The 27,637-nt window shown below is 39.3% G+C and overlaps 2 protein-coding genes across 2 annotated transcripts; both read right to left on the bottom strand.

The window, feature by feature from the left end:
- Positions 1-10: 10 nt before the first annotated feature.
- rif1 (replication timing regulatory factor 1) lies at positions 11-16,917 on the bottom strand. The gene is made up of 36 exons (XM_017692429.1): positions 16,745-16,917; positions 15,385-15,506; positions 15,187-15,265; positions 14,869-14,965; positions 14,628-14,758; positions 14,447-14,538; positions 14,033-14,222; positions 13,525-13,617; positions 13,272-13,410; positions 12,999-13,150; positions 12,749-12,869; positions 12,438-12,611; positions 12,154-12,264; positions 11,395-11,457; positions 11,194-11,297; positions 10,872-10,958; positions 10,701-10,774; positions 10,227-10,407; positions 10,001-10,108; positions 9,613-9,762; positions 8,879-8,978; positions 8,516-8,783; positions 8,377-8,422; positions 8,081-8,283; positions 7,797-7,890; positions 7,530-7,658; positions 7,240-7,382; positions 7,063-7,152; positions 6,890-6,950; positions 3,803-6,793; positions 3,578-3,697; positions 3,397-3,483; positions 1,682-1,797; positions 886-1,039; positions 656-794; positions 11-557 (listed from the first exon to the last, which is right to left on the bottom strand). The coding sequence occupies exons 2-36, from the start codon at positions 15,495-15,497 to the stop codon at positions 292-294; spliced, it is 7,266 nt and encodes a 2,421-aa protein (XP_017547918.1). The 5' UTR covers positions 15,498-15,506; positions 16,745-16,917; the 3' UTR covers positions 11-291.
- A 2,659-nt stretch (positions 16,918-19,576) lies between these two features.
- On the bottom strand, positions 19,577-26,117 carry tnfaip6 (tumor necrosis factor, alpha-induced protein 6). The gene is made up of 6 exons (XM_017692203.1): positions 25,970-26,117; positions 23,952-24,089; positions 22,867-23,028; positions 21,423-21,651; positions 20,737-20,777; positions 19,577-20,175 (listed from the first exon to the last, which is right to left on the bottom strand). Exons 1-6 carry the CDS (start codon positions 26,076-26,078, stop codon positions 20,060-20,062), a joined length of 795 nt encoding a protein of 264 aa, XP_017547692.1. The 5' UTR covers positions 26,079-26,117; the 3' UTR covers positions 19,577-20,059.
- Positions 26,118-27,637: the final 1,520 nt, after the last annotated feature.

Raw genomic sequence — 27,637 nt, forward strand, 5'->3', positions numbered from 1 at the left:
TGCTCATTCATTCCTTTATTTAATCAGAGTTCTTTAATATAAAAAGTGCCATCCGCATCATGGTCTGCTTTTATTTAAGTCCCATAAAACCAAAAGTCAGGCTCTCATTTCGCATTCCATAAAAGGGCATAAAAACAGTAGCTGTTCCATGAAAGTATTTACAGAAATCCTGCCATCTGTCTAGAAAAGATGCTGATAAAATGTTCACTAAAACCAAGCAGTCCACAGCTAATGATGAGACAAGCACAAATGTTCAATGAAGAAGGCTCAGGGTGAAAAGTCAGCTCGCCATCACAGTAAACTGTCCTCAAGGCTTTTGACTAAACGTGACTGAAGGTGATCCACAATACTTTTCATCATGCCACTGAGCTGTTCATGCATCAGACCCAGTTCTCTTGGTGAACAGCGACTGAGCTCCTCACTGGTTAGTCGAGCTCCCAAAGCAGAAACATCTGACAACAACTCCACAGACACCGGTGCTTCTTGTTTCTGCTCTAAAGCAGACAAGAAATCTGACGACACCTCTGAAGCTGAAGCTACCTCGGAAGAGACGACCTCTGCAGAAAAGAAATCCAGCATATGAAGATTCTAGCACTCATACCTGATCATGACTTAGTACAGATCCCAAATTCATGTAGGAAAACTCTGGTAATACCTTGTGCATCTGACACATCTGTAGCAACTTTGGACGTCTGCTCCTCCTCCTGATTTGGAGCTGCATCCATTTCTTCAGGTTCAGAGGTCATTTTCTCCATTTCATCAAAGCCTTTCAGGTCATCAGATCGCCCTTTTCGCTTGGGGGACAAAAAAAAAAAAAAAAGTCACAAATTTGAGCAGAAAAGTTTACATTTTAGCTGTTAAGCAATTACTTATCAAGACAAGTACCTGTTGTTCATGATAGTTTTTGAGTGCTTTCTTCACATTTGACAGCTTAGGGGAGCGAATGGGGAGCAGCTTGATTTCACTGGGGGTAAGTGCACTTAGATCTCCGACTGTTTTGATATTCTTAGCACGGACAAGCTGACCAAGGCCTCGAGGCCTAGGTATGGATAATAAACACAAACAGAACAAATTATGTTTCAAAAACAAAAAAAAAAATTAAAAGACTGTCTTTCATATCATTTTTCCCTGAAACTGAATGAAACTGAAATATAAGACCCTGTTCACATACTGTTTCTTGTGCCTTGCACCTGGATTGTAATCTGATCAAATGCATTGTTTTGTCAGAAGTCAAATGGCAATATGGTGCACAATATGGGCAAATTCTCTCAAACAACCACTAGTCAGATAGTTTTCTTCCCGTCTTAATAAATATAATAGCTGCAGCTATGGATGTTTAGAATAATTAGTCTTCTGTATTAGTCACTGTGGTCATGGATCATGTAGGTTAAAATGTAATGTACTGTAATGAGATGGTAAAAAATGAGGCGAAGTAAAGATTGACCAAAGTGGCAGAGCAGCAGAGAAAGGCAGCATATTAAGAGAGATCTGTGCTGTTAAATGTGGCTTACAGAAACTGATGCATTTCCATTCATATGTCTGGCTAAATCTCTATCCAGACATAATTTTGATGCTCAGAACACATGAACAGGTGTAAACAGGGTCTAAACTTTCCAAATCTGAGCTCACTTCCCTCCCTCACTCATTTACTCCATTTTTACTGGTATACATTGTGACTCACCACATGTGAGAGGAAATCTGCGGTAGAACAGCCTCCACAGGAGTAGAGCAACAGACCAGAGCTGGATAAACACAGTCCTTTGGAATGGGCCGGGGCTCTTGACTCATTTCTGAGATCTATTGTAAGGTTCAACAATGACAAATGTTAACTTCAGGGTTTGGGCTTTTTTTAAAAAAAAACATTAGAATTCCACAACTTTATGAACAATGAAAATTTTCATGCCAAACTAGTTAACATAGTGCTGGGCAATGCGTCATCTATACCAGTATACCATGATACTGACACAGCTTTTCCTCCCAAGTGATATTTTTAGGCATATATCTGATAGACATTTAATTTTGTACACTTTACTGGTTTTCATTTAACTAATTTGCTTAAAATGCAAAAAAAAAAAAAAATAAAAATAAGGAAACACAGGAAGCATACACTCACTAGCCACTTTATTAGGTACACCTGTTCAATTGTTTGTTAACACAAATAGCTAATCAGCCAATCATATGGCTGCAACTCAATGCATTTATGCATGTTAGGCTTGTTGAAGCCAAGCATCAGAATGAGGAAGAAAGGTGATTTAAGTGACTTTGAACATGGCATGGCTGTTGGTGCCAGACAGGCTGGTCTGAGTATTTCAGAAACTGCTGATCTACTGGGATTTTCCCACACAACCATCTCTAGGGTTTACAGAGAATGGTCCAAAAAAGAGAAAATATCCAGTTGTGCAGCAGTTGTGTGGATGAAAATGCCTTGTTGATGTGAGAGGTCAGAGGAGAATGGGCAGACTGGTTCCAAATGATAGAAAGGCAACAGTAACTCAAATAACCAACCAAAATCTCTGAGGAATGTTTCCAACACCTTGTTGAAAGTATGCCATGAAGAATTAAGGCAGTTCTGAAGGCAAAAGGGGGTACAACCTTTTACTAGCACAAATATTGATACTAACACTAAATACTAAGCCTTTTACTGTACCTAATAAAGTGGCAGGTGAGTAAACTTTCCTATCACCTGCCAGATGCAGATATCTGGAAATGGGTCAGATTTTAATGTCATCAACACATCAACCTCAGAGAACAGATCTGACCAGTTGTCAACTGATGGTATTCTGATGACATCTAAATTGCCATTTTATTAGGCAACATCAAGTTCATTCAGAAGTACTGTGGCTGTTTGTTAGATAACGCAATAAGTGATCCACCAAAGGCAGTAAACCTGCTGTTTATCATTTCTTAAACCTCATTTTTAAACTATTATTATATATTATCTGATTTTTGAGGATATTGCTTTGACCTTATTTGTTGCTGTAGTGCTAAATAAAGCTGAAATCTAAATGGCTGAGATTCCTCACTGTGTTACAAATGCCCCATCCCAAACCACATACTAGCACACTGAACAGTGTGTAATAACATGTACCACTAGACGTACACTCATTAGCGTAGTAGGTGAAGTGCAGACGTGTGGTTTGGGATGCACTGTTAGAACAGCCAGTTAGACACAATCAGCAGCTGCTTTACTGTGCTGCAAATCAGCTGCTCAAACATTTTCAAGCCAAAAATGGTATCCATTTTTATTGATTTTTGTAAAATCTTGAGGACTAATTTCCTGACCTCTGGAGATATGCAGGCTATATGGATCCAGTGTGTGTACACACACACACACACACACACACACACACACACACACACACACACACACACACACACACACACACATATATATACCAGGCATTTCTTTGAACTCTTGTATCCTGGACTGCGAAGGTTGCGGGGGCTGAGTGTCAAAAGGCCTTTAGTTGGTGTTGTAATGTACTGTAATAGAAGTACATTTTGATTAAAAACAAAAACTTTTCTATACTTCTATATTTTCTATAAATGTATTGATTCATCAACATAGATAAAATACCTTGGGTTGACCAACAGTTTTTGACCTTGGGGAGCTAGTCCGTATTACTGGACTACGACGATCAATATCATCAGCCAATTCCTGCTGGTAAATAGGGTTCGCAAAGGACACTCGCCGGGACTGGGCAACAAAAAAATAAAATGAGCCACACATTATGCTTTAACTTTACTCCTAGAGCAATCAAAGTGGACACCATGCAGATTTGATATGCAAAGATCATACTACCTTCAGAAGAGGGGAGGGAGAATCCTCTTCAAACTGTCTCTTCTGCCCTTTCTTGAGAATGCTTGTAGATGGAGAAGCAGATGGCGACCATACACCACGAGTTCCACTACTACTGGGACTTTGTCCCATGTCTAGATCCCCCTGCCTCGCATCCGAGGTCTTCTGCTTGGTTGGAGAGTCTAGGCAAGTTTCTGTTGAGACCATCTGTAGAGGCATAGACACTTCACTGGGTAGATCAGTCTCAGGTTGAATATCTTTGTCATCCATCTGTGTGTCTTCACCATCCCCCTTTAAACAAGGAGCATCAGCTAATTCAGTTCCTTCTGGAAGTGGTGCAACACCATCATCCATTTCATGCATGTCTTCCTTCTCTGGCATTTCAAGCTTTTCTCCATCTTCATTCAAAGATAAGTCAATTGCATTGTTTTGACTGACAGGAGCTTCAGACTGATCTGGGCATTCAATCTTACCATCCACAGTCGCACTATGGTTTTGAGAGGCACCTTGAGTGCTTGAACTCTGAAGTTGCTCCTGATCATAAATGTTTTCTGAGGTACTGCTATTCTCCTTTTCTGGATGCTTAATCTCTGAATCTTCTGCATTTTGGTCTTCTTTCGCCTGGGTCAAACCTTCCTTTACATCAGACAACTGGGTATTAGTTGCACAGAGTTCTTTCTCTGGGCTTTCCGTGGGTACTCCTGTGTCAGTTGAGTTAAGTAAAACTGGTGAACGCTCATCATTAGCAACCACAGGACAACTGTCTGGAGATGTCTCACTATGTTTTTCCATAAAGACAGGTTTGATGTTGCTCAGTTCAGATTCAGATGGCAAGCTATTAAATTCAAGAAGAACCTTATCTTTCACATCTTCACAAACTTGAGAATCACTACTAACAATTTCTTGTGAATGTGCACTACTAGTACTGGCCAAGAGGCAGTTACAGCTGGTAGAACGCCTGCGCCCACGACTTCTTTTAACATGTGGGCATCTGTGTAACTCTGGAGTCTTTAAAACAACTTTTTCAGGTAGCACTAGGCTGTTCTGTAAAGATGCCACTGTTCCATCCTCCAGAGGCTTCACTTCAAGAACAGCACCCGTTTCCTTAATGGCATCAACTTCCATTTTTGACTCATCACTTTTTTGCTCTGTTGATTTTGTTTCAGATATGCAATGTTCAATCACTGGCTCTTTGGCTATGGAGACCTCCTCTTTGGCCTCACATGGCATACTAACATTTAAGCAGGCCTTTGGCTCTTTCTCAGACATTTCAATTGGATCTGCATTTTCTTTGTCCATCTTACTCTCAGAAACATTTTCATGTGTCATATTGTCTGGAATCACCTCAGAAGCCAATGATCTTTGTCCTCTAGCCTTTTTAGATCTTTGGCCTTCTCTGTTGTCAGAACCATCAGACTCTGAGGTCTCAAGAGGCGCCAGCGAGCCTCGAGATGACCGGCGAGTGTTGTATTTGCCACGTCCTTGAGAGTCTTTTGTGTCTCTCACTGCCTCAGCCTGTGAGCTTTCAGAATTAATGGCATCTGATGGAGGGGTGTCTTTGCGGGCATTCATTTCTCCTCCAGCTTTCCTAGGTCTTCCTATTCTGCCTTTTGCAGGTGTGAACGTCTGCGAATCAGACTGACTCAGATCACTGACTGATTCATTTTCAATCACTGGTTTATCTTTGTTTTGTGCATCAGTACCCTCAGACCTCCTTGTTCTTTTTGGTCTGCCAGTTGGCTGGCTATCAGCCCCTGTGTCAGATACTAATGTGTCTGCGTGTTTGTTCTTTAAAATAGATACACCAGTTTGTGAGTCACTTTGAAAGTCCTTCCCATTCTGTTTTTTGCCTGAACCTTCAGGGCCGACAGACACTCTGGTCCGCCTAAGAGGCCTACTATGTGAAGGACCATCTGAGTCACTCGTGTTATCGGTTTGACTTAATGGAGACTGCTTATTAGGAGATTCAGTCTGGCTAAGTTCTTTATTCTTCCTTCTACGGCCATGTGATGAGTTTGAAGTTGTAGAAGGTGACACTTGTGAATCAGTCTGGCTATGTTCTTTAAGTTCACCAATCTGCGATCTACTGCTTTCACCCTTGTTCTCTTCAAGCACTTTACTTCTTCTGCCCCTGCCAGGCAAAATGCTCTCTGTCTGCTTGGTAAATGTAGGCTTCTGAGCATCAGTCAAAGCAGACTCGTTAACAGGATCTGTTTTCTGCAGTTTATTTTTTGAGTCCTGATCTACTGAATCCTCTCCTGGTCGGACAGGCCTACTCCTACGTCTGCCGGACCTCCGAGGTTCACCATGACTTGAACTTTGGGCAGGAACCTCTGAATGTCCCTCCAGGGAGGCTTTTTCAGGTTCTACCTCTACATTAAACTTATCCAAAGACTGATCACCAACTGTTCCATTCAGGAGTTGAGTCTGTGTATCTGGAATCACGTCGTCCTCATCTTCTGTCCCTTCGCTGGAACGTTTCACCACTGACTTTACTTCTGCCATTATTTCCTCAACTTTTTCCTCAGTCTGAGGCATAGAATGCTGTGCAGTGAATGTAGAAGCCTGAGCATCCTTTTTATCAGTTTCTGGCTGCGAGCAATAAGCAGCATCTGGAGTCGACTGTTGTGTCTTCATAATGTCCGGACTGCAAGAAGTCCTAGTAAGCGGGCCAGTAAATTTTGTAACACTTATGGGACTGGCTGGCTTTCCTTCCGCATATTTCTCCAACGTAATAAAGGACTGACGTCGGCTGCTAGGTTTTGGCGGTGTACCAGAGATCATGTCAGAAGACCCTGACACATTTGGGCTTTGGTCTATTTTAGCAGAGTCCTCATGCCCACTGACATCTGCCACTGAGATGTCTACAGGTGACGGGACCTCAGTAGCTTGATTTGCATCATTTGGTACTTTCTCTGGCGCATCTGTCTTTGAACAAATTTCTTCTTGGGCTTCTTTAGCATCCCCAGCAGGCAATTCCTCTATTTCCAAACCCTGTTTATATATATATATAAAAAAAAAAAAAACTTTAATGCGTGCCAGACACATTAAGAATGATAACATTTAGGCAAATCAGATATTTCATCTTACCATGGTTTCAGTCTTATTAGTGTCTGTAGTTTTAGGCTGTTCATCGGCTGGTAATACGTCCCTGAATGTAAACATGGTAGGTAAGAAGCAAAGCAATAAAAAGGTGATGTTTGGGTTCCGGGGAAAAAAAAAAAAAAAATGTAAAAATAACACGGCAAAAGATGAGTACATACATGGATTCTTCTTGGCTCTGCGTGTACTGTGTAAAGACTGTAGTATCCAAAGAGGCATCCAGGTTATTGTACATCGCAGGGATGTCATCTCTAGAACAATAAACAATATAAATGCACTGCCTAAATATAGCAGGACACTGTGCTAGGGCATAGAATTTGGCATGCTTACAATCTTACCTTTTAGTCCTTTTGATCTCTTTCTGGTGTTCAGTCAGCACTCTCTCCTTTGGCTCAGGTGGGATGAAAACAAAATCTACCGATGCCTCCTCCTCAAGAATTTCTCGTCGTGGAGGTTTGGGAGATCCAAAATCTAGTTTCACCTAAAAATGTGTTTATTTTATTTTATTTATATATATCTATATCTATATCTATATCTATAGATATATATCTATATCTATATCTATATATTCAAAACATTCATCTGTTAAGATCTGAAATGCCAAGGTCAATTATTTCAGTTTACTTACTGATACAGGCTTGGAAGTTCCAGAGTTCTTTTCTTTTAGTTCTGCTGCTTTAGCCAGCAAGGATTCCCTCTTCCCTGCTGAGGACATCTTCATCCCACTGATTTCAGCATCAAGTTGAGAACACTCACTCTGATCAAATCATAAAAAATTACCTATACAACTAAAATGCCAGGATGCCATCTTAGGTTCAGCAAAAAAAAAAAAAATAAAAAATAACTGCACAATGGTAGAAACATTAAGAAGAAGAAAAAATCTAAAACAACTCACTGAACATGGTCCACTGAAATCTTCTGCGTTTTCAACTGCTTGAAAACCAGGTAAAATTAAGGGAGCCTTTTGCTTAGCTTGACTTAAAACAGGCCTATAAAAAAACAGTTTTGTCTGTCAATCAAATCTGTGCAAAAGTATATGCAACATAGACAGAAAATGAAAAAAAAATCTAATCAAGTTTTGTCTGAATAAACAATCTTTGCAGAAACTCTAGGGTTTTCAACTGAAATATATACAGTGATTTTTTTTCCCCCCTTAAAAATATAATACGCTACACTTACGTGAGCATTTCGGGGTAAGTCAGTACAAGTGCATGTCCAAAAGTGCCATTCCAGAACTGAGTGACAGCTGAGCGAATATGCTTGCTTTTATGTGGGAAAAGGACACAGAGCAAAGGCGAAAGCACTGCAAGCAGCTCATCATCATACTGCAATGAAGAACGTGTCTGAAGGCAGCCAAGCATTTCACCCACCAGCTTCTCCAACTAAACCAGAGAGCAAATGAGAACAAAACCTCAAATTAAAGAAACATATCCATAGTACTTCCTAATGGGAATAAACATCTGGATCATAAATACCTTGGATCCTATAACTGAATGTGACTTTGAAGGTTCACCTTCTGAGCTACATGGATAAAAGTAAGAATTACTTGAGGTCTTCAGCATTCATTTTTTTTAAGAGAATGTGACAACACAACACAGAAAAACTGCAACTAACCTTCCGACTTGTCCATAAAGAAGTGCAAGAGGTTTGGTGAGGGAAGCCAAGGACTCTTGGATAACAGTGGGTAATGAAAGGTTTACAAAAAGAGTAGACACGATGGAGACTAGCATGACACCGATGCTACTTAAAACCGCACTGCCCTCATATGGAGAGTTCAAAGCCAGGAAGGCTTCCAAAGACTGCACCAGGAGGACATGGAAGTTTGAGAGGTTCCCCAAAGCTTTATTCCTCTTCCGGACCCAACCCAGAGGAGTGTGAGGTGCTAATAAAGGAATGGTCCATTGTCAGTCAAAAAAAAAAAAAAAAAAAACTTTACCAAGTTGTGCCTTTAAACGTTTAAAACAAGAAATATCTTACATTTCATCTTCTGCTGAAACTGAGGAGTAAATGGAGAGAAATCCACACTCTCAATGACTGAGAGCAAGATATTTGCTATTGCATCAAGAGTGGACAAATTCTAAAGAAGGGAGAAGAGAAGAAAAATTTTCACATGAACATTTTTTTACCCTTTGTACAGTAGTTGTGAGCAATATACTGGTTAATCTAGAACACGGTATTAGTTTTGTCATTACCATGACAGCGGTATGCAAATAAATGAGAACCAACATACAAACACTGCAAGACATTTCCTCAACTCTTGTATAGTTAGTTGTTAAAAGTCAAGTTTATTGTCAAAGGAGCACACAGACTGTAATGAAAGGCAGAAAACAGAATGGAAGCAAAGACTAGTCTCACTCTGATAGTGTCAACAGCTTATAACATTTACTTGAGTGCAAGATCTGTGCATATGAGATAAATGACTTTCGGACATGAAACAACATTCAGCACCATTTTTCTCCTGCGGGCTTCACATACACTCAACTTTCTCGTTACGGTTATAAAACAGCTGACATCCATCAATATTGCCATTTTTGCTTTTGCCATTTCACTGAAAAAAAGATTTACTTCAGTTGTCAAATATGGTTCTTAATAAAAATTAAAGGAAAACCGAAATAATATACCATAATATATAATATATACCCCCCCCCATTACTGCTGTAAAGTAAGATATATAAAATCTAACAATACATTCATGTAAGCATGCTGGTCACCTTCAGGGCTTGACCTTCCAGGGTAGCAGAAATCCTGGCACATAACTCTTCACAGCACACATTCTCCTCCGCTGTGGCCACCAAAGCTGAACAGCGGGCAAAAGCCTTGTACAATCGAGACCATGTGCTCAGCATAGTCTTCAGCATCATCTGCATCAGAAGAACATCAATCCATAAAACACTCACATACAACTGCTGTGTGCACTGCTTAAAATGGTATGGTACAGAATGTGAAAATAGTGTGACTATAGGATCAGTTGACTGTATGCAGACTTTATTAAAAATAAAAAAAATTAAATAAAAAAAACAAAAAAAAAAAAAAAAAACAAACAAACAACCCAACCCAAAAAAAAACTTAAAAAAAAAAAAAAAATAGCTAGCCTCTGACCTGTGGAAGAGCAGAACCAGGCAAAAGGTGGGTAATGGGGAACATCAAGGCACTGTGAATAGCACTGAAGTTATGCTCCAGAGCATCTCCTTGGTTTACCTCATTTGTCTGAAAGAGGAAGCTGATTAATTTAAGCTAGCATAAAGACAACCATAAAATAAAAATGATTACAATACTCACAATGAGAACTGTCAAAAAAGTGAGCTATGGTAACCACAGTGCAAACCTGTGTAATGGTATCAGTCAGAGGGTTCACAACCACACTCCACATTCGCCACAAATGCTCTTTGTTTTCCAAAGCTTCCACATTACGACTGATTGTTCCTAAAACTGCTTCCACAAAGGCCAGTGGGGATGTGGGTCCACAGAGACCACAACCGACAAGGGTCTCAAGGCACACGAAAAACCTACCAGATAACAAAAGAAACTTTCATTTGAGCTCATGGCTCAGACAGCTTGGCTTAAATATCTTAGGCAACACTTAAAGACTAGTGGTTAACAGGAGGAGGTAAATCAACTTGATACGAACATAAAATATAAGAAAGGAGAATTATACTACGTATTATATAATTAATTAAAATTATATAATTAATAGCCTACATGGTTCACCTTTTTCACTGTGCCACTATTGTCCTGATATTGGTTTAGACTAAATTAAACATTGAATTAAAAATGCTTGAAAACACTCCGAAGAACTCACCTCTCATCAGCCACAAATGATGAGAGCAGGTTGTTGTTGTAGAAGAGGAGTATAAGGAAAAGAGCTGGGGTACCCTAGGGCAGGAATAAACAAAATGTCATTTTATGAAGTGCCACAAACCAGCTGCCTACAAGCGAGAAATATGAAATCCCACAACACAAACAAGCTCACATTCAAGACATCCATGTTGGCTACTTGATATGCTGCAGACCCAAGCACTTTCTGAGGTATGCCCTTTACAGTCGCTTCCAGTAAAGCCTACATCAAAAAGACACAATATGAAAAAAGGTCACCTTTAAGTAGTGTTCCACACAGCTGTCTAGGTATATTGCTGTAAGACTGTCTAGCACAAGATGAGTAGGAAAAAAAACCTCTGTAATGGGCTAAATCCATCAAACTTTAGAAGAGGATATTGTGTTTAAGATTTAGAAGTCTCCAAGTGGTATGACCTGAAGCAAGCAAAAACGGTTGTTTGTGTACCGAAATGACTTACCAGAGCTCGCGGGGCTGGCAAGGCCTCAGAGGACAAGATGGACTGCAGCGCCTGCAGTAGGAGAGTAAGCACCTCAGAACCCTGTCTCTCTTTCTTATTGCCAGCTGGACACGAGAGAAGTACAAACACAAAAGTGAACAGGAACACTTACTGCATGCAAGATTATGTATGCAGACTTGTAAAGTCACTCCATTCACTTACCAGTTTCTATTGTGGCAGTGACCAGGTTAACCAGGCTATTCCAAATCAGACTAAGCAGTGCTTCTATAAAAAAATAAAATAAAATAAAAGATTTGTTTGGTCAAATTAATTCAAACCAGGGTGCTAGATATACTGTATCTGAAAATAGAGCCCATTACACTGTATAACAAATGACAATTTTTAAAAAATAAATAAATGTTCTTCAAATGCAAACTCAATACAAGATGAGTAGACATACAGATTAGTAGTAAATGGTCAGTTTGCATGAATTAAAATTTTCATAACCCACCAAGTGATTTCAGTGGGACCAACAGGCAAATGGTTATAAACATGGTTAATGTTGCATAACAGTGCCAGTATGGTACAGGGGTGAGGGGTTGATTCCAAGTCATTTGGTAGAAACACCACTCAGTGGTCATGAACGGGTGGCTTAGTTGAACTGGTAACTGTGAATGGAACATTTAACTTTATCTTCTATTGCAATGTGAAAAAGGCAGTACAATGTAAACAAAACTATTGTGCCTCTTCAAAATGTATAAAATGTTTAATATTTCGATCAGTAAAAAAAGAACAACATTCAGAGCATTCTAATCCTACACAGAGAAATACAAGTCTCACATTACAGGTTGCCCTAATGCCAGTGCCCCTGATGCATAACTCACCATAATAAACAAAGAAGGCGCAAACAAGAAAAATAGACTCAAAAATTGACTCAAAGAACAAAGTATAGTTCATAAGGTAACTGAGCAAGGTGATTACCTGGAGCATCCTTGCCCACCGCAATGAAGCCACTTTTAACAGCCGAGATGAAAGTGGAGGAGTGCTTGCCGAAGAAAGATTGGCTGCTCAAAAGGTTGTGCGTCAGAGGCTCTGAAATTTTTAAAAGTACATAAATCAAAAGTACATAAAATGGAGATTATTAAATTGTGCAGGAAAAAAAAATATTTTAATTAACACATCAAATCAATTAATAACAAAAATGTAAGGAGAAGGAAAAGGAGGAGGAAGAGAAGAAGGTAAAGAAGAAGAATATGGTGTCTTACCAAGACTGAGTTGCAGTTTGTTTTTAGTAGCAGCAGCAGTGGCCTGTGAGCCTAGAAAGTAGTGCAGCAGCATTTCAAGTCCCAGCAGCTGGATGGAGGTGTAGGACTGGGGGACACTCATGCTGCTGTTGAGGCTACGAGAGGTAGCACCAGGACTGCTACATGAGGGAACACCTGAGATGGAGACAAAGGGAAAAGGAAAAAAATATATAAAAACATTACAAAAGTAGATTTAGATTGTAACAAAATATGAAAAGTGATTAAGCATCTAAAGTGCGTTTAAAACTAACTGCAGCATATGGATTTTATACCTGATTTGGGGGTGGCCAACCCAATGCCATTGCACTGGCTAGTGCCTCTAGCAGGAGTGGCGGGGCACTGAAGCACTGATGCATCTGGAGAAAGTGTACTATGCAGCAGTGGTACACCAACCTGAGACATTAAAGTTTAATACTGAATAGCCAGTTCAAGGCCAAATTTTCAGCACTGAGTAAACTACTGGTAAAACACTGGTAACACTGGTAAAACAGGTATCCTTATGACGTTAGATTTTTTGGTTACCTGATCAAAATTAGAAGCTAGATTTGGACCCAGTTTGACTACAAGGTACCACCAGACTTCTAATTTTGTCAGTAGCAGGGCTTCAGTCCTCACAAGAATAGAGCTGAGGGGCTGCATGAGCAGCTTCAATCGCTTGCTGCTACAGAGGATGTCTGCAAAACAATGAAAATATCCAGAGGAAAGAAAAGGTTTTCATCCAGAAAAACTATGAAGTAACATGTGTAGCAAGTAACACAGCTATTTGTAATAAGCAGGACCAGGTTGTCAGCTTACCAGGGTTAAGTGCAAAGTTGTCAATGAGGCTCTTCCAGGCTATGAACGCAATTTTCTTAATACTGGGTGAGGAACTGCGGAAGCCCAGCTCTTCTAAATACAGCAACGAGTTTATGAAAGCTCCCCCTTTGTGAAGCAACTGAACAAAGACAAGAAAGCTAAAATTAATATCCGGTGACAGACATTTCTTCATTCACAGCCCTTCCACAATAATCCACTGTTCTGGCATAATCCTCTGCTGCATGAATCTTACCTTGCCAAGTAGCTTGACAAATAAAGGCCAGAGCTTCAGCACGTTGCTTTCATTCTTTGTGGAAAATAGTTTCTGCATTTCAGGAATAAGTTTCTGAAAAGGAAGAATTGGGCATGGCAGAACAAGGAGAAAAAGTACCCTTAATACTGAAACTACCTTTTTTATATAAACACATGTTCAGTCATGAATATTAGACTTATTTGAAGGAATCACCAGAACAATGGTTGGCAACAGCTGCTTGCATCTCAAGCACATAAAAGATCCACTACGGCAGCAATAAAACAACATTAAAATTAAGGTTACATTACTATAATACGCACTATATTGTAAAGAACTATAGAGGTAGTAAGCAACTGGCTGCTGTCACACACTAAAATTTAGCCTGAATCTCTGTCAGCTTTAGCACTGGAGCACAAATGCTTAGATAATTTCGGCAAAACCTGATCTGTCTAACCCTGCTTACCCAGCATATCTGGGCATTAAGACGGCAGTCATGGCAAACACTTACAGATGACATCATGGGCTCTACAATGGCAGCCACCTCTTGCTGTTTCTCCAGAAGAAGGGGCAGTCCCATCTCCAGAGCTGCAGCTGCACGCAGGCGTACTTTCGAGGCTGAGTGGACTACCAGAGGAATGACTAGTTTAGCCCAGCACACTGCTCCTTCACCCATCTGAGTGGGAGCCTGTTCCAGCAGCCTGCATTTGACAATAGTTAACCATCATTTAAAACAGGACAAGCAATATGTTTCACTTTGTATTTACCACATAAATACGTGCTACTTCTTTAGCATGCATTTGTGACTGATCACTTCAGCCGGCTCTAACAAAGTCAAGCCAAGTAGCACATGGTGAGGTATATATACCTCATGGTACAGAAAAATTATATAATACCTTACAATAGAAAAATATAAAATATTTACTTTATAACAACATTAAGTGACTCATGATCCATTAGGATTGATTGGATGTCTTTTGTCTGCATGGCATCTAGGGTCCTGAGGATTTCTAATGTCTGAAAAGATAAAGGAGAGAGAGAGATATTAGTACGGCATGCCATTAAATGAAAAAGCAGGCAGACTGCAATGCATCTTTTTCACCGACCTTCTTGGACACCACTTCAGCAGGAAAGTTCTGCTTTGAGATAACCCATAACGCTCGAGTGCATGTGTTCTTGTCTGTGGACTTTAACACCAGGGCACAAAGAGCTGACAATATCTCCTCTGCAAAATTCGCTGTAAGAAAAGAAAGAAAAACAAAACTAATGACAAATAAAACTATCTTGCAGCATGTTTAACATCTGCACAGTGTATATGCGCACCCTTCAATTTGTTCTATATTTTACCTGAGATGCCCGAGACAATGTTTGTGTTGAATACACAGAAACCCAAAGCTTGAAGCGCAGCCTGACTTAGCTCCTCATTTTCACTGGATATGTGAGTCTGACAGAACACAGACAAACATGAACCAAAGTACCAAATACACTGAAAAACTTCAGAAATCTCAGGTTTCAGAAGACATACATTTCTAATAAGTATAGGCACTTAATAGTGCCTAACTTTAAACACAAACAGGGACCATTAAGATTAGACAACATAAGCAAATTATGACAAAGTATGTGTCAGCAATTTAGCAAGCTACTTTACATGGCACTCACTCTTACCTGAAGAGCTTTACCCAGTCGTGAAAAGTGCTTTACGACTATAGGAAAGAACTGTCTCCCATCTTCCCCACTGAGCCGACTAAACATTTAAAAGCAAAATCACTTGACGCTTAGGAAATTGATATGAAATGGCAGGTATAACAATTTCAATAAGTAAGACAACCAGTGGCAGATGGCAGTAGAAAAACTATCACTCACTTGGCAATGGTGAGGTAAGCATCAGTCTGCTCTGATGCTCCAGCTGCATTATCTTCCAGAGACTCCAGGAGAGGAAGAAGGCTGGAGCTAGAGAGAGGTACCGTGGCCATCATCCTCACACCCTGCAGGAACACAACCATTCCACCAGTGTTTTAGGTGCCCTACCATGCTGCCATTTTCACACAAGAGTAGAAAAAACAAGACACCCTGCACTGCACAGCACTTAACATGCAAACAAACATCCAGCCAGAATCTGGACTTCGATAAATTCTACGAGTCAACAGCCAGAATCTGGTTGGGGAATGGCCTCATAAGTTATCCAAAGGAGGTTTTTTAAAAAAATACTTTAAACCACTACCTTAAGTTTTGTAGCTTATTACTGAATACACCAAAACAGCCAAGGACAGCAGCTACTAGCCATTATAGTTAGTTATACAGTTTATGGATCCACAGCAAACTATCACGAAATCTACTCCGGACATGAGCTGCTAAAGTGAATCAACACGTTAGCTACCATTGTTGAAAATGCTGCGGAAACAACCGAGATTAATTTATATTAATCTGCGTAAACACCAAATCAGCAAGTTAATGTGTATCGACTTTAACGTCACTGGCTACAGGACTATGAGGAGGGTCTTTATCATTGGTGCAGCTAACAGGTGGCAGTGAAGCCAGAGACGCAAGGAACCAACAAACTGATACTAAACAGGATCTAAAAAAAGGTGGATGATCAAGTATTTACTGTCCAGAGAACGAAGCATCGACCATTCAGTAAAAGTCTAGGCGCAGATGGAGAATAACGACAGTATCGTTAGCCATGTTAACTAGCGAGTTAACTTGGTTAGCTTCCTTGCCTTCTCCCTGCTCGGTGCTTGGCTAACGTTACCCAACTGGCTAGAAGTTGATTTACAGCAGCCTAACAGGAGCTAACGCGACGTTACGACCTTTATAACTAGTGTTTGATTCGGCTGTCAACAAATTTATTTCCTTGTAACTATACATTCACACCACTTTAGTGAGCATTAGCTTGCTAGTTAACTACTGTCTGAGTTTAGCGTCCTGCACACACTGCGGCAGCTCCCAGCTAAGGACACGCAGCCAGAGCTTTTAAACATTTGGTGAGCGAGTTTGAAACGGCTAACACACAGCAAACGTACACAGCACTAGATTTTCTTCAGTAAAATCATGCTGCATTTACGGAGATCAGGTGAGGTGGAAACCGAGCCCAGCTTAGCCCGTTAGCGGCCTCATTGGTGGAGCTCCTGATACCAGCACGCTGCTAACTCACCCAACCCCCTTCCAGCCAGCACAGCTAATCACGATACATGAAAAACAACAACAAAACATCACATTCGCTCACCGCACAGTTATTAAAGGAACACAACCAGCAAAAGACGACATGGACGGGCAGGGCAACGTGAACCAAATCCACCGAGGGATGTTACACAAAACAAAAAAGAGTGACTGTCACAAGCGCGAAGTTTCCTTCAGCTCCTTCAACCCCGCGAAAACGCTGGCGCCAAACGCGGCGCGCTCAACAGCGTCACCTTTCACCCGACGTAGTCACCCCCACTTATGAATAATTCAGTAGGAGAGGACTACGCTTAAAAAAGATGGTTCTGCAAGGGTTCTGCAGTAAAGATAGTGGTTCTGTATAGAACCATGAACACTCAAAGAACCCTTAGCACACTTGAAGGGTTCTTTGCATGGATTGATGAAGAATGTGTTGTATATGGGTCTACATAATACCTTTTTGAAAATGGTTCTATATTCCACCAAAAAGGTTCTGATATCGATGTCAAGGTTGTAACAATAGAAGAACTTTTTTTTTGGTGCTAGAACTATTTCACCACGCAAAGAACCCTTTAATTATGCAAATGGTTCTCAGTCTAATTTTGCTTAATCTCACTCCAATCTAGCAAAATCTAGCAAATCTATATCTGTACATATAGATCTCGTATAATCTGGAATGGTGCAATACTGGTGTGTATATGTCGTAATGATATATTTTGTATATGTGTGTATATTTAGAGCCTAATGTGTGTACATACAGCCACAATTCCAATGAAGTTGGGATGTTGTGTAAAACATAAATAAAAACAGAATACGATGATTTGCAAATCCTTTTCAACCTATTCAATTGAATACACTACAAAGACAAGATATTTAATGTTCAAACGGATAAACTTGGTTGTGTTTTGCAAATATTCACTCATTTTGAATTTGATGCCTGCAACACGTTCCAAAGAATTTGGGACATGGGCAACAAAAGACTGGGAAAGTTGAGGAATGCTCAAAAAACACCTCTGGAACATTCCACAGGTGAACAGGTTAATTGGAAACAGGTGAGTGTCATGATTGGGTGTAAAGGGAGCATCCCTGAAAGGCTCAGTCGTTCAAAAGCAAGGATGGGGTGAGGTTCACCACTTTGGGAACAACTGTGTGAGCAAATAGTCCAACAGTTTAAGAACAACGTTTCTCAACATGCAACTGCAAGGAATTTAGGGATTTCATCATCAACAGTCCACAATATCATCAAAAGATTCAGAGAATCTGGAGAAATCTCTGTAAGTAAGCAGCAAGGCAGAAAACCAACATTGAATGCCAGTGACCTTCGATCCCTCAGACAGCACTGCAATAAAAACCGACATCATTCTGTAACGGATATTACCACATCGGCTCAGGAACACTTCAGAAAACCATTGTCAGGAAACACAGTTCGTCGCTCCATCTACAAGTGCAAGTTAAAACTCTGCCATGCAAAGCGAAAGCCATATATCAACAACACCCAGAAATGCTGCCAGCTTCTCTGGGCCCGAGCTCATTTGAGATGGACTGACGCAAAGTGGAAAAGTGTCCTGTGGTTGTTACAACAGTGTGGCTTCATAGTAAAAGAGTGCAGGTACTAGACTGGCCTGCCTGCAGTCCAGACCTGTCTCCCTTTGAAAATGTGTGGTGCATTATGAAGCTCAAAATACGACAACAGAGACCCCGGACTGTTGAGCAACTGAAGTTGTACATCAAGCAAGAATGGGAAAGAATTCCACCTAAAAAGCTTCAACAATTAGTGTCCTCAGTTCCCAAACACTTATTGAGTGTTGTTAAAAGGAAAGGTGATGTAACACAGTGGTAAACATGCCCCTGTACCAACTTCTTTGGAACGTGTTGCAGGCATCAAATTCAAAATGAGTGAATATTTGCAAAAAACCCAATAAAGTTTATCCATTTGAACATTAAATATCTTGTCTTTGTAGTGTATTCAATTGAATATAGGTTGAAAAGGATTTGCAAATCATCATATTCTGTTTTTATTTATGTTTTACACAACGTCCCAACTTCATTGGAATTGGGGTTGTAATTATATATATATATATATATATATATATATATATATATATATATATATATATACCTAAGGTTTTCATTCACCTTTGCACCTGTGTGAATGTGATGTGACAATAAATGTGATTTGATTTGTGTGTTCATGGTTGTATATAGAACCATGCCTTGAAGAAGATTACAGAATCTCCATGCAGGTGAACTTTCCTGCAGCAGCACTTTTGTTTCTGTTACACATCAGTCAGTTTGGATTTTTTCAATACACTTTTGCTTCTGGAAGAATGATTAAATTACCCAAATTCTGTATTAAAGTTATTTTTCAATCATGCCTCCAGTCCCGGGAAAAAAATTGTATTTATAATGTGATAGAAGTGAATTAAAAAACTGTACCATAACGTCACCATTACTAATCTTGTTCCCTGCCCAGAGTTTTGATTTCTGCTTAATAATAAAGCAACAAAAAGTTTAGATTCATGGTAACATCTACTTTATATTTTCTGACAATAACTTAAAAAGCACTTCTAATACAGAGTGTATATCTGTGCAATCTGTACACAAAAACTCCTGATGTCCACAATTCCACTTTCATTACCATTATACTGACCACTGTAGAGATCAAAGCAATAGGAATGCATATAAGAATGTGTATGTTTCGAAAGTATTTTATCATACATCATTATCAAATACTTTACTCTTGCATTTTACATACATTGTATTTAGCCATCCAGTTAGCAATTCCCAGTTTTAGCCAAATTTTTCAACATAAAGTGAGAATTTCAAAAAGGTAATCACATCAAATTCTTAATTCTAGAACATGTAATGAAGTTTAAACACTGATAAAACAGCATTGAAGTGTTTGAAGAAATTCATTTATTTCAAATTTCCAGCAGTGAAATGTATTCCTAATTGAAAAATCACTTTTTAGAGAAAAGTTTTCACAATGCACTGCACAGCTCATTTCAGCATAGTATACAAAGTCTCTGTATCACAAAGTTTTGTGGCCTACAGCTATTAACAATGCCACAAGCTTAAATATAATCAGTCACTCTCCAGATTCGGAACCTTTGAAAAAATATTTTTTTAAAAAAGAGCAGCGTTGATCAGTAGGTACATTTCATTTAATGCAACTTCTTGGTAACTCTTAATATGATCACTCGCTGCCATTGTAGCCTATTTTTTTACAGAAGGCACAAAGGAATGGCACGAAAGTAATATAAAACTGAAATACAAAAAAGAGACACACCTCATTTCTTTACAGGGTGTGTAAGTTTCAATAACACAATTACATAACTTAAAAAAGAGCACTCTTAAGATACAATGTCTGTTTATGGAGTGGTCAAGTGCTTGTTTCGTTGTTGGAGAGTTCAGATGAATCAACAGCAATGTAGTGTAGCTGGAAACCTCCAGCAGACACCGAGGAATCCGAGCGGAACTTGAGTGTCATGACATTACCTGGAGGAATAACAAAGTGAGAAGTTACTCATCAAAGTTTGAAAAAAGAATAACAGTATCTGAGACTGTGCAGGTGGCTGAGTAGCTTGTACATCATCTTATGGTGCCTGTGTTCTCCAAAAGGAAATATGATCAGTTTCACACTGAGAGATTCCTGCTCAAAGAGAACAAGTAAAAATAAAAATAAATAAATAACTCTTCTTAGATGCATTCCCATAGATTAATAAATAAACTCTCCATACAGGCTGTGTAAACATTCAAAAAACACTACCCCTGCATTTGTTATAATCAGATAGAAAGATACTTTATTATGATTTGAATGCGAAGTCATGTTCTGGTTAAAAAAAAAACCTGTCAATACATTATGTGAATCAAATGTGCATTTATTTAACTATGTAACAATCTATATGCAACTATTTATTAGGTATTAAGATATTTACATTTAAACGGTGTACCAGAACAATAAACACACAAACCAGAGCAATTATTCTGAGGAATGTCTGCTAATCGACATGGCATCTATTAAACTACGATTGTGATGATCATCATAATAAATCATACCTGTACTAATAAATTCTTCAGGCAGTTCATCCCCACAGTACCTACAGAGACAAAATAGATTAGAGGTAATCAAACAGATTAGGTTAAGAAATTTGTGGTACATACACTGTGTCCAAAAGTATCCAGACACTTCTAATTCATCCAAGGTTGACACAGGCATTAAAATGCGCATGGAGAGCTTATATAAATAGGAACGCAATATCAACAGAACAGGATGCTCTGCAGAAGCGCCCAGAGCCAGAGGTTACCAAGCCCAATGCTGAGTGCCAGCTAGGCGGGGTATAAGCCTCTAAGCATTGAACTCTGGAGCAGTGGAAATGTGTTCTCTGGATTGAGAGAGCTTCATCCAGTACCTTTCTGATGAGTTGATGAGTGATGTTTGTGAGCCAGAGCTAATAATCCATCATCGATATCTGACCTCACTAATGTTCTTACGGTTCAACGCAAACAAATCCTCACAACAATGTTCCAACATGTAATTTAAAGCCTTCTCAGAAGGTTAGAGGCTGTTACTGCATCAAAGGAGACAAAATCCCTATTAATACCCTTAATTTTAAAAAAGTGTCTACAAACTTTTGGACATATAGTGTAGATGTGAGAACAAGTTTAGAAGAAACATTTCAAGGCCTGCAAATGGAGCACATGAGTGCAAGAATGAGCTGTTGGCAGATTTGTTGAGGCCACACCTTCCAGCAAAACCTGAGATGTCGTCATAGCTGTCGTAGATTTCCAGATAATCACTGAGACAGTCTGTGTCATCTTCTACATCAAAGTCGAGGAAATGCAATCGGATCTTTTGGCCGTAGCGCAGACGGATGTGCCAGTAGCAGATCTGCTCATCAGGGTACTCATCTGGATAACCAGGTGACTGTAAAACCTTCTCCTGGTCTGTATGCACACCACCACACTCTTTAGCTGTATTGAAAAAGGTTAAGTTAGATAAAACCACAAAACCTTTTTTTTTCTTTTTCTAAATTTGAAAGAAAATGTTGGAACATGTAGGATGCAAATTGCCAAAAAATGTTTGGACACTGATGATGTACACAAAGGAATGCCTCACTAGGTCTGTTCCTCCCAAACCTTCCTAATCTTATCTGAATCTTGTATCAGCGTTAAGTGTTGAGTTTCAGTTTTGCACTGCAATTAAGCCAGACTGAAATACACACTGTAATTACTTAAATTACTTACGTTCTAGTTTTTGCATATATTCATCATGAATATGTTTTTCCTATCTTAAGTTTCCTCAATAAATTGAAATTCGAGAGAATGTGTCTATCCTAGGCCAAACATAACTGGCTTTCTAGTAGTGCACTGCCATCACGATGAAGTCCCACCAAGCCTCAGTAATGTTAATTTTGTAGTCAGGATGTTTTTGACATTTCTACTGGTTTTCCCATATTCAATCATTATAAATAAGTGTAGAATGTTCTTTTGTAGTTTCCTTTAATTAAATTTTTAAAACATCCAGCACTTACTAATAATGATTGCATTTTATTTTTTTAAATGCCCACTTATGATGTTTATGTGGCTTTATGTACCAAAAATGAATTAATTTTCTACTCTCTTAATCCCTCAGAATTAAACACTGTTGTAAGCTAAACATACTAATAAATGTAAATTTGTTGGTGTTAAAGTTGTACATGTGCTTGGAAGCCTATGCACAGATTTTGTTACACTCAACTGGGTTTAACTTTGGTGAATAATTTGTTACGCTGAACTTCACTGGCCCATGTTACTACCCATTGGTCACAATATGATTAAATGGTTATCATATTTTCCTTGGTTCGTAGTCTCAGCTGTATGAGTCTCAGAGCAGACCACAAATCAGCTTGCTCTCATAGCTGGCTGAGACACAGATCAACACTTACGTCTTTATGTCCATAGAGACTAATGTCTGTGTGATTCAGCAAATAGATCAAGCTTAGTAACTCCAAGAGCTTACCACACATGCAGATCAGGATGACTGCCAATGGTAACTCCACTTCCAAAGAGCCCATTTTGAGGATTTTTCTAAGAACACTGTGCAAGTTCCTTGCTAAAGACGCTGCACATTGTCCCTAAACTGTCCATGGGCGATTAGCATCCCTCCCATAATGACCTCACTACCATTTGTCCGTTAGTCTTACTCACAGTTAGGGTTGTAGCAGTACACGTCCCATCTCTCACTTTTGTTTAGCCGATAACCATAATTGACGATTCCAACCTTGCCAAAGCCACAGTTGGCCCCAGCTTTGACAATGGGATATCCCACACGGCCTTTAGCAAACCATCCAGCTGCACACACATGAAAGCCTGGGACACAAAGAAATGTTGTTATGTTCTTGTGTCAATGAATAGAAAAACATTTTTCACACAGTTCATAAGAAGTATCAGGACAGTCCAGTAATTCATCTCATCTACTTTTGTTTGTAAATAATCGAATTACTGCACAAATCTTATTCTTTTGGTAGACCATCTGGTCTTAATAAACTCAAAAGTTCCCCAGAAAATTACCTGGTCCCCAAGGAAGCGGGTAATTATAGGAAATGCTGTATAACTGTTTGGGGCTATGAGAAATAAAGACCTACAGTGTTCTAAAGCATGTTGGTACAATTTGAGGACTTAGGAAAAGAGAGGCAGGTCTCTCCGGATGTGTATAAGCCACATCCAATCACAAACAATTAGCTGCCCCAAGGCAGAGACTGCATGCAGCGAACTCTAACTGAAAGAATCTCTGAACCATTTCTTCCTAAAACTCACTCATGCAGTTTTAACAAAGATTCTGACATTCACAAATGTTTTCCTAATTGGGAATTAGTTCTTAGGTTAGAACAAACTTTACCCACACTCAAGAGCACAAAACTACAGCTTCAGAATGTGTCATGAATCTGATGTGGACCTTTTCTTAGGATCTTTCTCGAACAAATTTATAAAAAACATAAGAAGATATTGGTGAATGAGGTCCATTGTCTTATTATTTACACAATGTGTATACATGAGATTTCTTAAACAAAACATTTGTAAGACTGACAGAAGTGTCAGTCTTACAACCACACTGACTATCTGCAGAATTTATTTGGGGGTAGATTAAAGCTCCATCTGGTTTTTGTTGGTACACATAAGCCCCAAGACAGCCCAAGTGTTGATCTTGCACAATTTTCAACATAAAACTATGAAGCACCATCTTCTCCTCACTTCCCAGTAGTCAGACCAATGCCAAAACTGGCAACAGAGACCTATTTGTCTGGCAGCCTCCAGCTGATCGTAAGTGGCCAGTGTTCCCCCCTCATATGCACAGACGGCCTTGGCCTCCTTATATGTCAGCTGATATCTTCCTTTGCGAGATTCCCGGTGGTAAACTCCAGCTGCTTGTTCTGCAGAGAAAGGAAGCCCACATTCAGTGCCATTATCAGCTTCAAAGCACAAGTCGGCCTACAAGCGAATCTTGCAGGATCTGCTCAATGTCGCCAACTGTTTGGTGCTTCATTATCTATACACTTATCAAAAAGGCTCTGAGCAGGACCTTTCATATTTTCCAGGTTTTTTAAAGCAGTGGTTCTCAAAACCATTCCTCAGGAACCTCCATGCAGTCTACATTTTTGCTAGATCTCAATGCATAGGAAGAGAGCAAACATCTCAACCAGTTGAGAGTTCCTGAGAATCAGATTTGTAGAACCATTGCTTTAATCAACCATGAAAAACAGGTTCTCCATTATGGAGAAGAGCAAGGTGACCATGTGAATGCTTAAGTGATTCTCTAAACTACCTCTTTTGAAGACGTTCTTTTCTGAGAGGACACCATCTAAAGCTGAAAACTCTGTCTAGAGATGTTTAATAGCATCTGGGAGAGCTGTTAAAGCCTGGCTAGCAATGGAGATGAACAGCCAAAAAAACTGTACGAGAGAAATATACCTAATGCTTAAGAACCAGCTGCTTTTGGATGTGATAAATTAAACTGCTGAGGCAAATGTTTCACGCTTCCAAGCTGGCATCTGTCACAGTTTCCATGCCTCTTGGAACAGCAAGCTACTTTTGACTTGTTTTAACATCACGCATGCATAACCTTGTAGAAGCTGAAGCCTCTTAGATTGCTAACAAGCTTTGCTGGCTTCTCCCATCAAGGTGCCTAAGAACAACACACACCCTGGAGTGCTCCCACCTCACTCCTCTCAAATTAGAAATAAAGGCAAGTCCCATGATACAGGACGTGTAAACAGCGTGTTTATGTTTTCCAGATGTGTTGTAGCAGGAAAGGCAGAGTTATTACTTTCAAGCAGCTTTTTGTTTTAATGTAGTGGGTTAACATAACCATCTAACCTTTAGAGACTAATAAACATGCCTGTAAAATGAGAGGAATACAAGGAAAATGATTTGTAAAAATCACTAATGCTCACTGATTTTCTAGAACTGCGCTGGAAAAAAAAGGTTCTTTAAATGTATTTGATTCAAATGTGCCAGCTGGTTGCACGTGAATGAAATGTGTTAGTTTAACACACTTCTTGGCAAAAGAAGCAAAGTGAAAGAAAGCAGGTGTGTTGACCTAATATATTTAATTAACACACAACAAATTGATACATTAATATCTTGTAAACTCACATAAAAAAAACATTTTTTCCAGTGTGTCGTCAGAGCTGAATTGTTCTGAGATCATTACCACACTGAATGTCTGTAATTTGAATAAAACATTGTGGTGTCTTGCGACATAATGAAGTCATTTCCCAGAGTTTACGAGACTCCCTCTGAGGCAGGATGGACTGTCAGCATTGAAAGGGTCATAAATGCCTCTCTCCTGCAGTTAGTGAGTGACCAGTGTGCACTCAAACACCCACACCACATATACTTACTACATCCACAGTGCTTTATTTTAGACAACCAAATATATGAAAAATGTTTGGTTCTTATGATGAAACGGTATCACTGAAGCCATATTCCAAACTTCTTTTCAGTGTTTAAATAACAAAGTAAATGAATAACCCCTTAAAATCCAGTGCTTATTACATTCTACACTTTTTATTCAGTACAATGCAACATTGCTGAATAATTCCTAAGTTAAAGAAGCGCATGATAGAAGCTTTGGCACATCAAGCAGTTCCTTTCGTTTTAAGGAGGTACTTTGCCAAAAAGCCTTTCCTAGAACATCACTACTTCTCCTGCACATTACTTTCAGGATACTGTGTATCATTTATTTATATATGTTAACTATAATCCAATATTTCATATATCATTTTAAAAGTGAATAAGAGATAATAATTACCAAGCCAAATGGAGTTGTGAAGTATCCCATTCTTGTACCCCCAAGCCTGAGTCTCTTTCAGGATGAGTCCCAAGGCAAAGACAACGATTATAATGTGCACTGCTATCATCCTCAGAAGAGAACAAGAACGTCAGTGACAGCACGTTGCTTCTACCTCTTACAGTGAACTAATCAGAACGTGTGTGAGCCAGCTTTATGTAGTAGCTGCAGTTGCAGACGCCCACCCAAGCCAGGCAACTCTGGTGGGAGGAGACTGCAGCTGTCCTACAACAGGGCTGCATTGCTGCACTTTAAACCAGTTGGATGTATTCTCTGTGCAGTGATTTGAAACACTTACTCAAACAATCAAACAAGAAAAAAAAAATCACATCATCACTGCTGGAGGTTCACGCAAGTTATAACTGTACAAAATTTCAGAACCAAAAATTATAATTGCCAAAGCTTGTATTCAAGCTTCAATTTGTACAAATGTTGCAAAATACATTTTTAAAAACTCCTTTTTATGTGAATATTGTTTGGTCTTTTGGGCCCTCCGACCACCACAAATATTGCACATTAGCCCCACCATGACAAAAAAGATTAGCACCCCTGCTTTAGACCAATCAAAAAAAGTTCTTTGATATTAGCTTTTTGTTGGACATAATGTTAAGAGTGACAGAAAGAAAAATTTTGGTTCCTACTGAGGAATTATGATCTAATTCACCCTATGTTGGGATGTGATGTCACTCTTGAAATGCTAGGCAATAGGTCACTGTTTCCTAAGCAAACTCTCAACATGATTCAGTTGAACCTACAATACCAGTCAGCTTAGTTTACTGTTCACTCCCATTGTAGAGAAACCAACACCGCCAAGATCAGCGTCCCTGTTATTATACAATTAAGATTAGTTGTGGTGAGAACATTCATTCATTTATTTAGAGAGACCTCCAATGATACAGTATACTTTTCTGCAACCTATGTGCTGTAATTGAATTAAGCTTTTAAAAGCAAGATATTGAACAGGATATTATCCTTACACACTCCAGACACACAAGGCTAATTGCTTCATTGAAATGTAATCAGAATCTAGTTGAACTTAAATTAATTCAATTTAGAGGTGTTGAATCACCTTCCTTAACAGCTCTAAAATTCCATTACGTATATCTTGCTGTTTAGTTTCCATTTCTTTTCCCTGAGAAAGTCTATCATTTCATTTTGGACACAGGCCCATGATTCATCATGTGATCCATCTGGCTTTGTGCTTTTTACTGTAAATTGTTGCTCACAGTGTCCTGGACTGGAAGATTCTCTCTGCTAGGAGACACTTAGGGATAAGTGCCAACATGTGTAGGCCCTTCTTTTGAAATATTGTACTCTGGCCATGCATAAATCCTTTGTAGAGATGACTCAGAGGAGTTACTTCTGTAGATGCACTCTGAAGTTGCTCTCTGTGAACAACTCATGATAAATTTTGCCAGACAATGTAACAAAATGAGCAGCTGATTCATACTTATCTATAGGCATCAATCTAAGACCTCATTCTATGCAAAATCCATCATTTACTGTGTCTCTCCCACATTAGTCTCTTCAGGGGTGGAGGGATGGATAAGGACTCTTATGTTCATTGTGGTTTTTACAGTGTTGTCTTATGGTTGCCACACTATGACTTAACATCCTGCAATAGTGTGT

The sequence above is a fragment of the Pygocentrus nattereri genome, chromosome 6 (assembly GCF_015220715.1).
Source record: "Pygocentrus nattereri isolate fPygNat1 chromosome 6, fPygNat1.pri, whole genome shotgun sequence".
Lineage (NCBI taxonomy): Eukaryota > Metazoa > Chordata > Actinopteri > Characiformes > Serrasalmidae > Pygocentrus > Pygocentrus nattereri.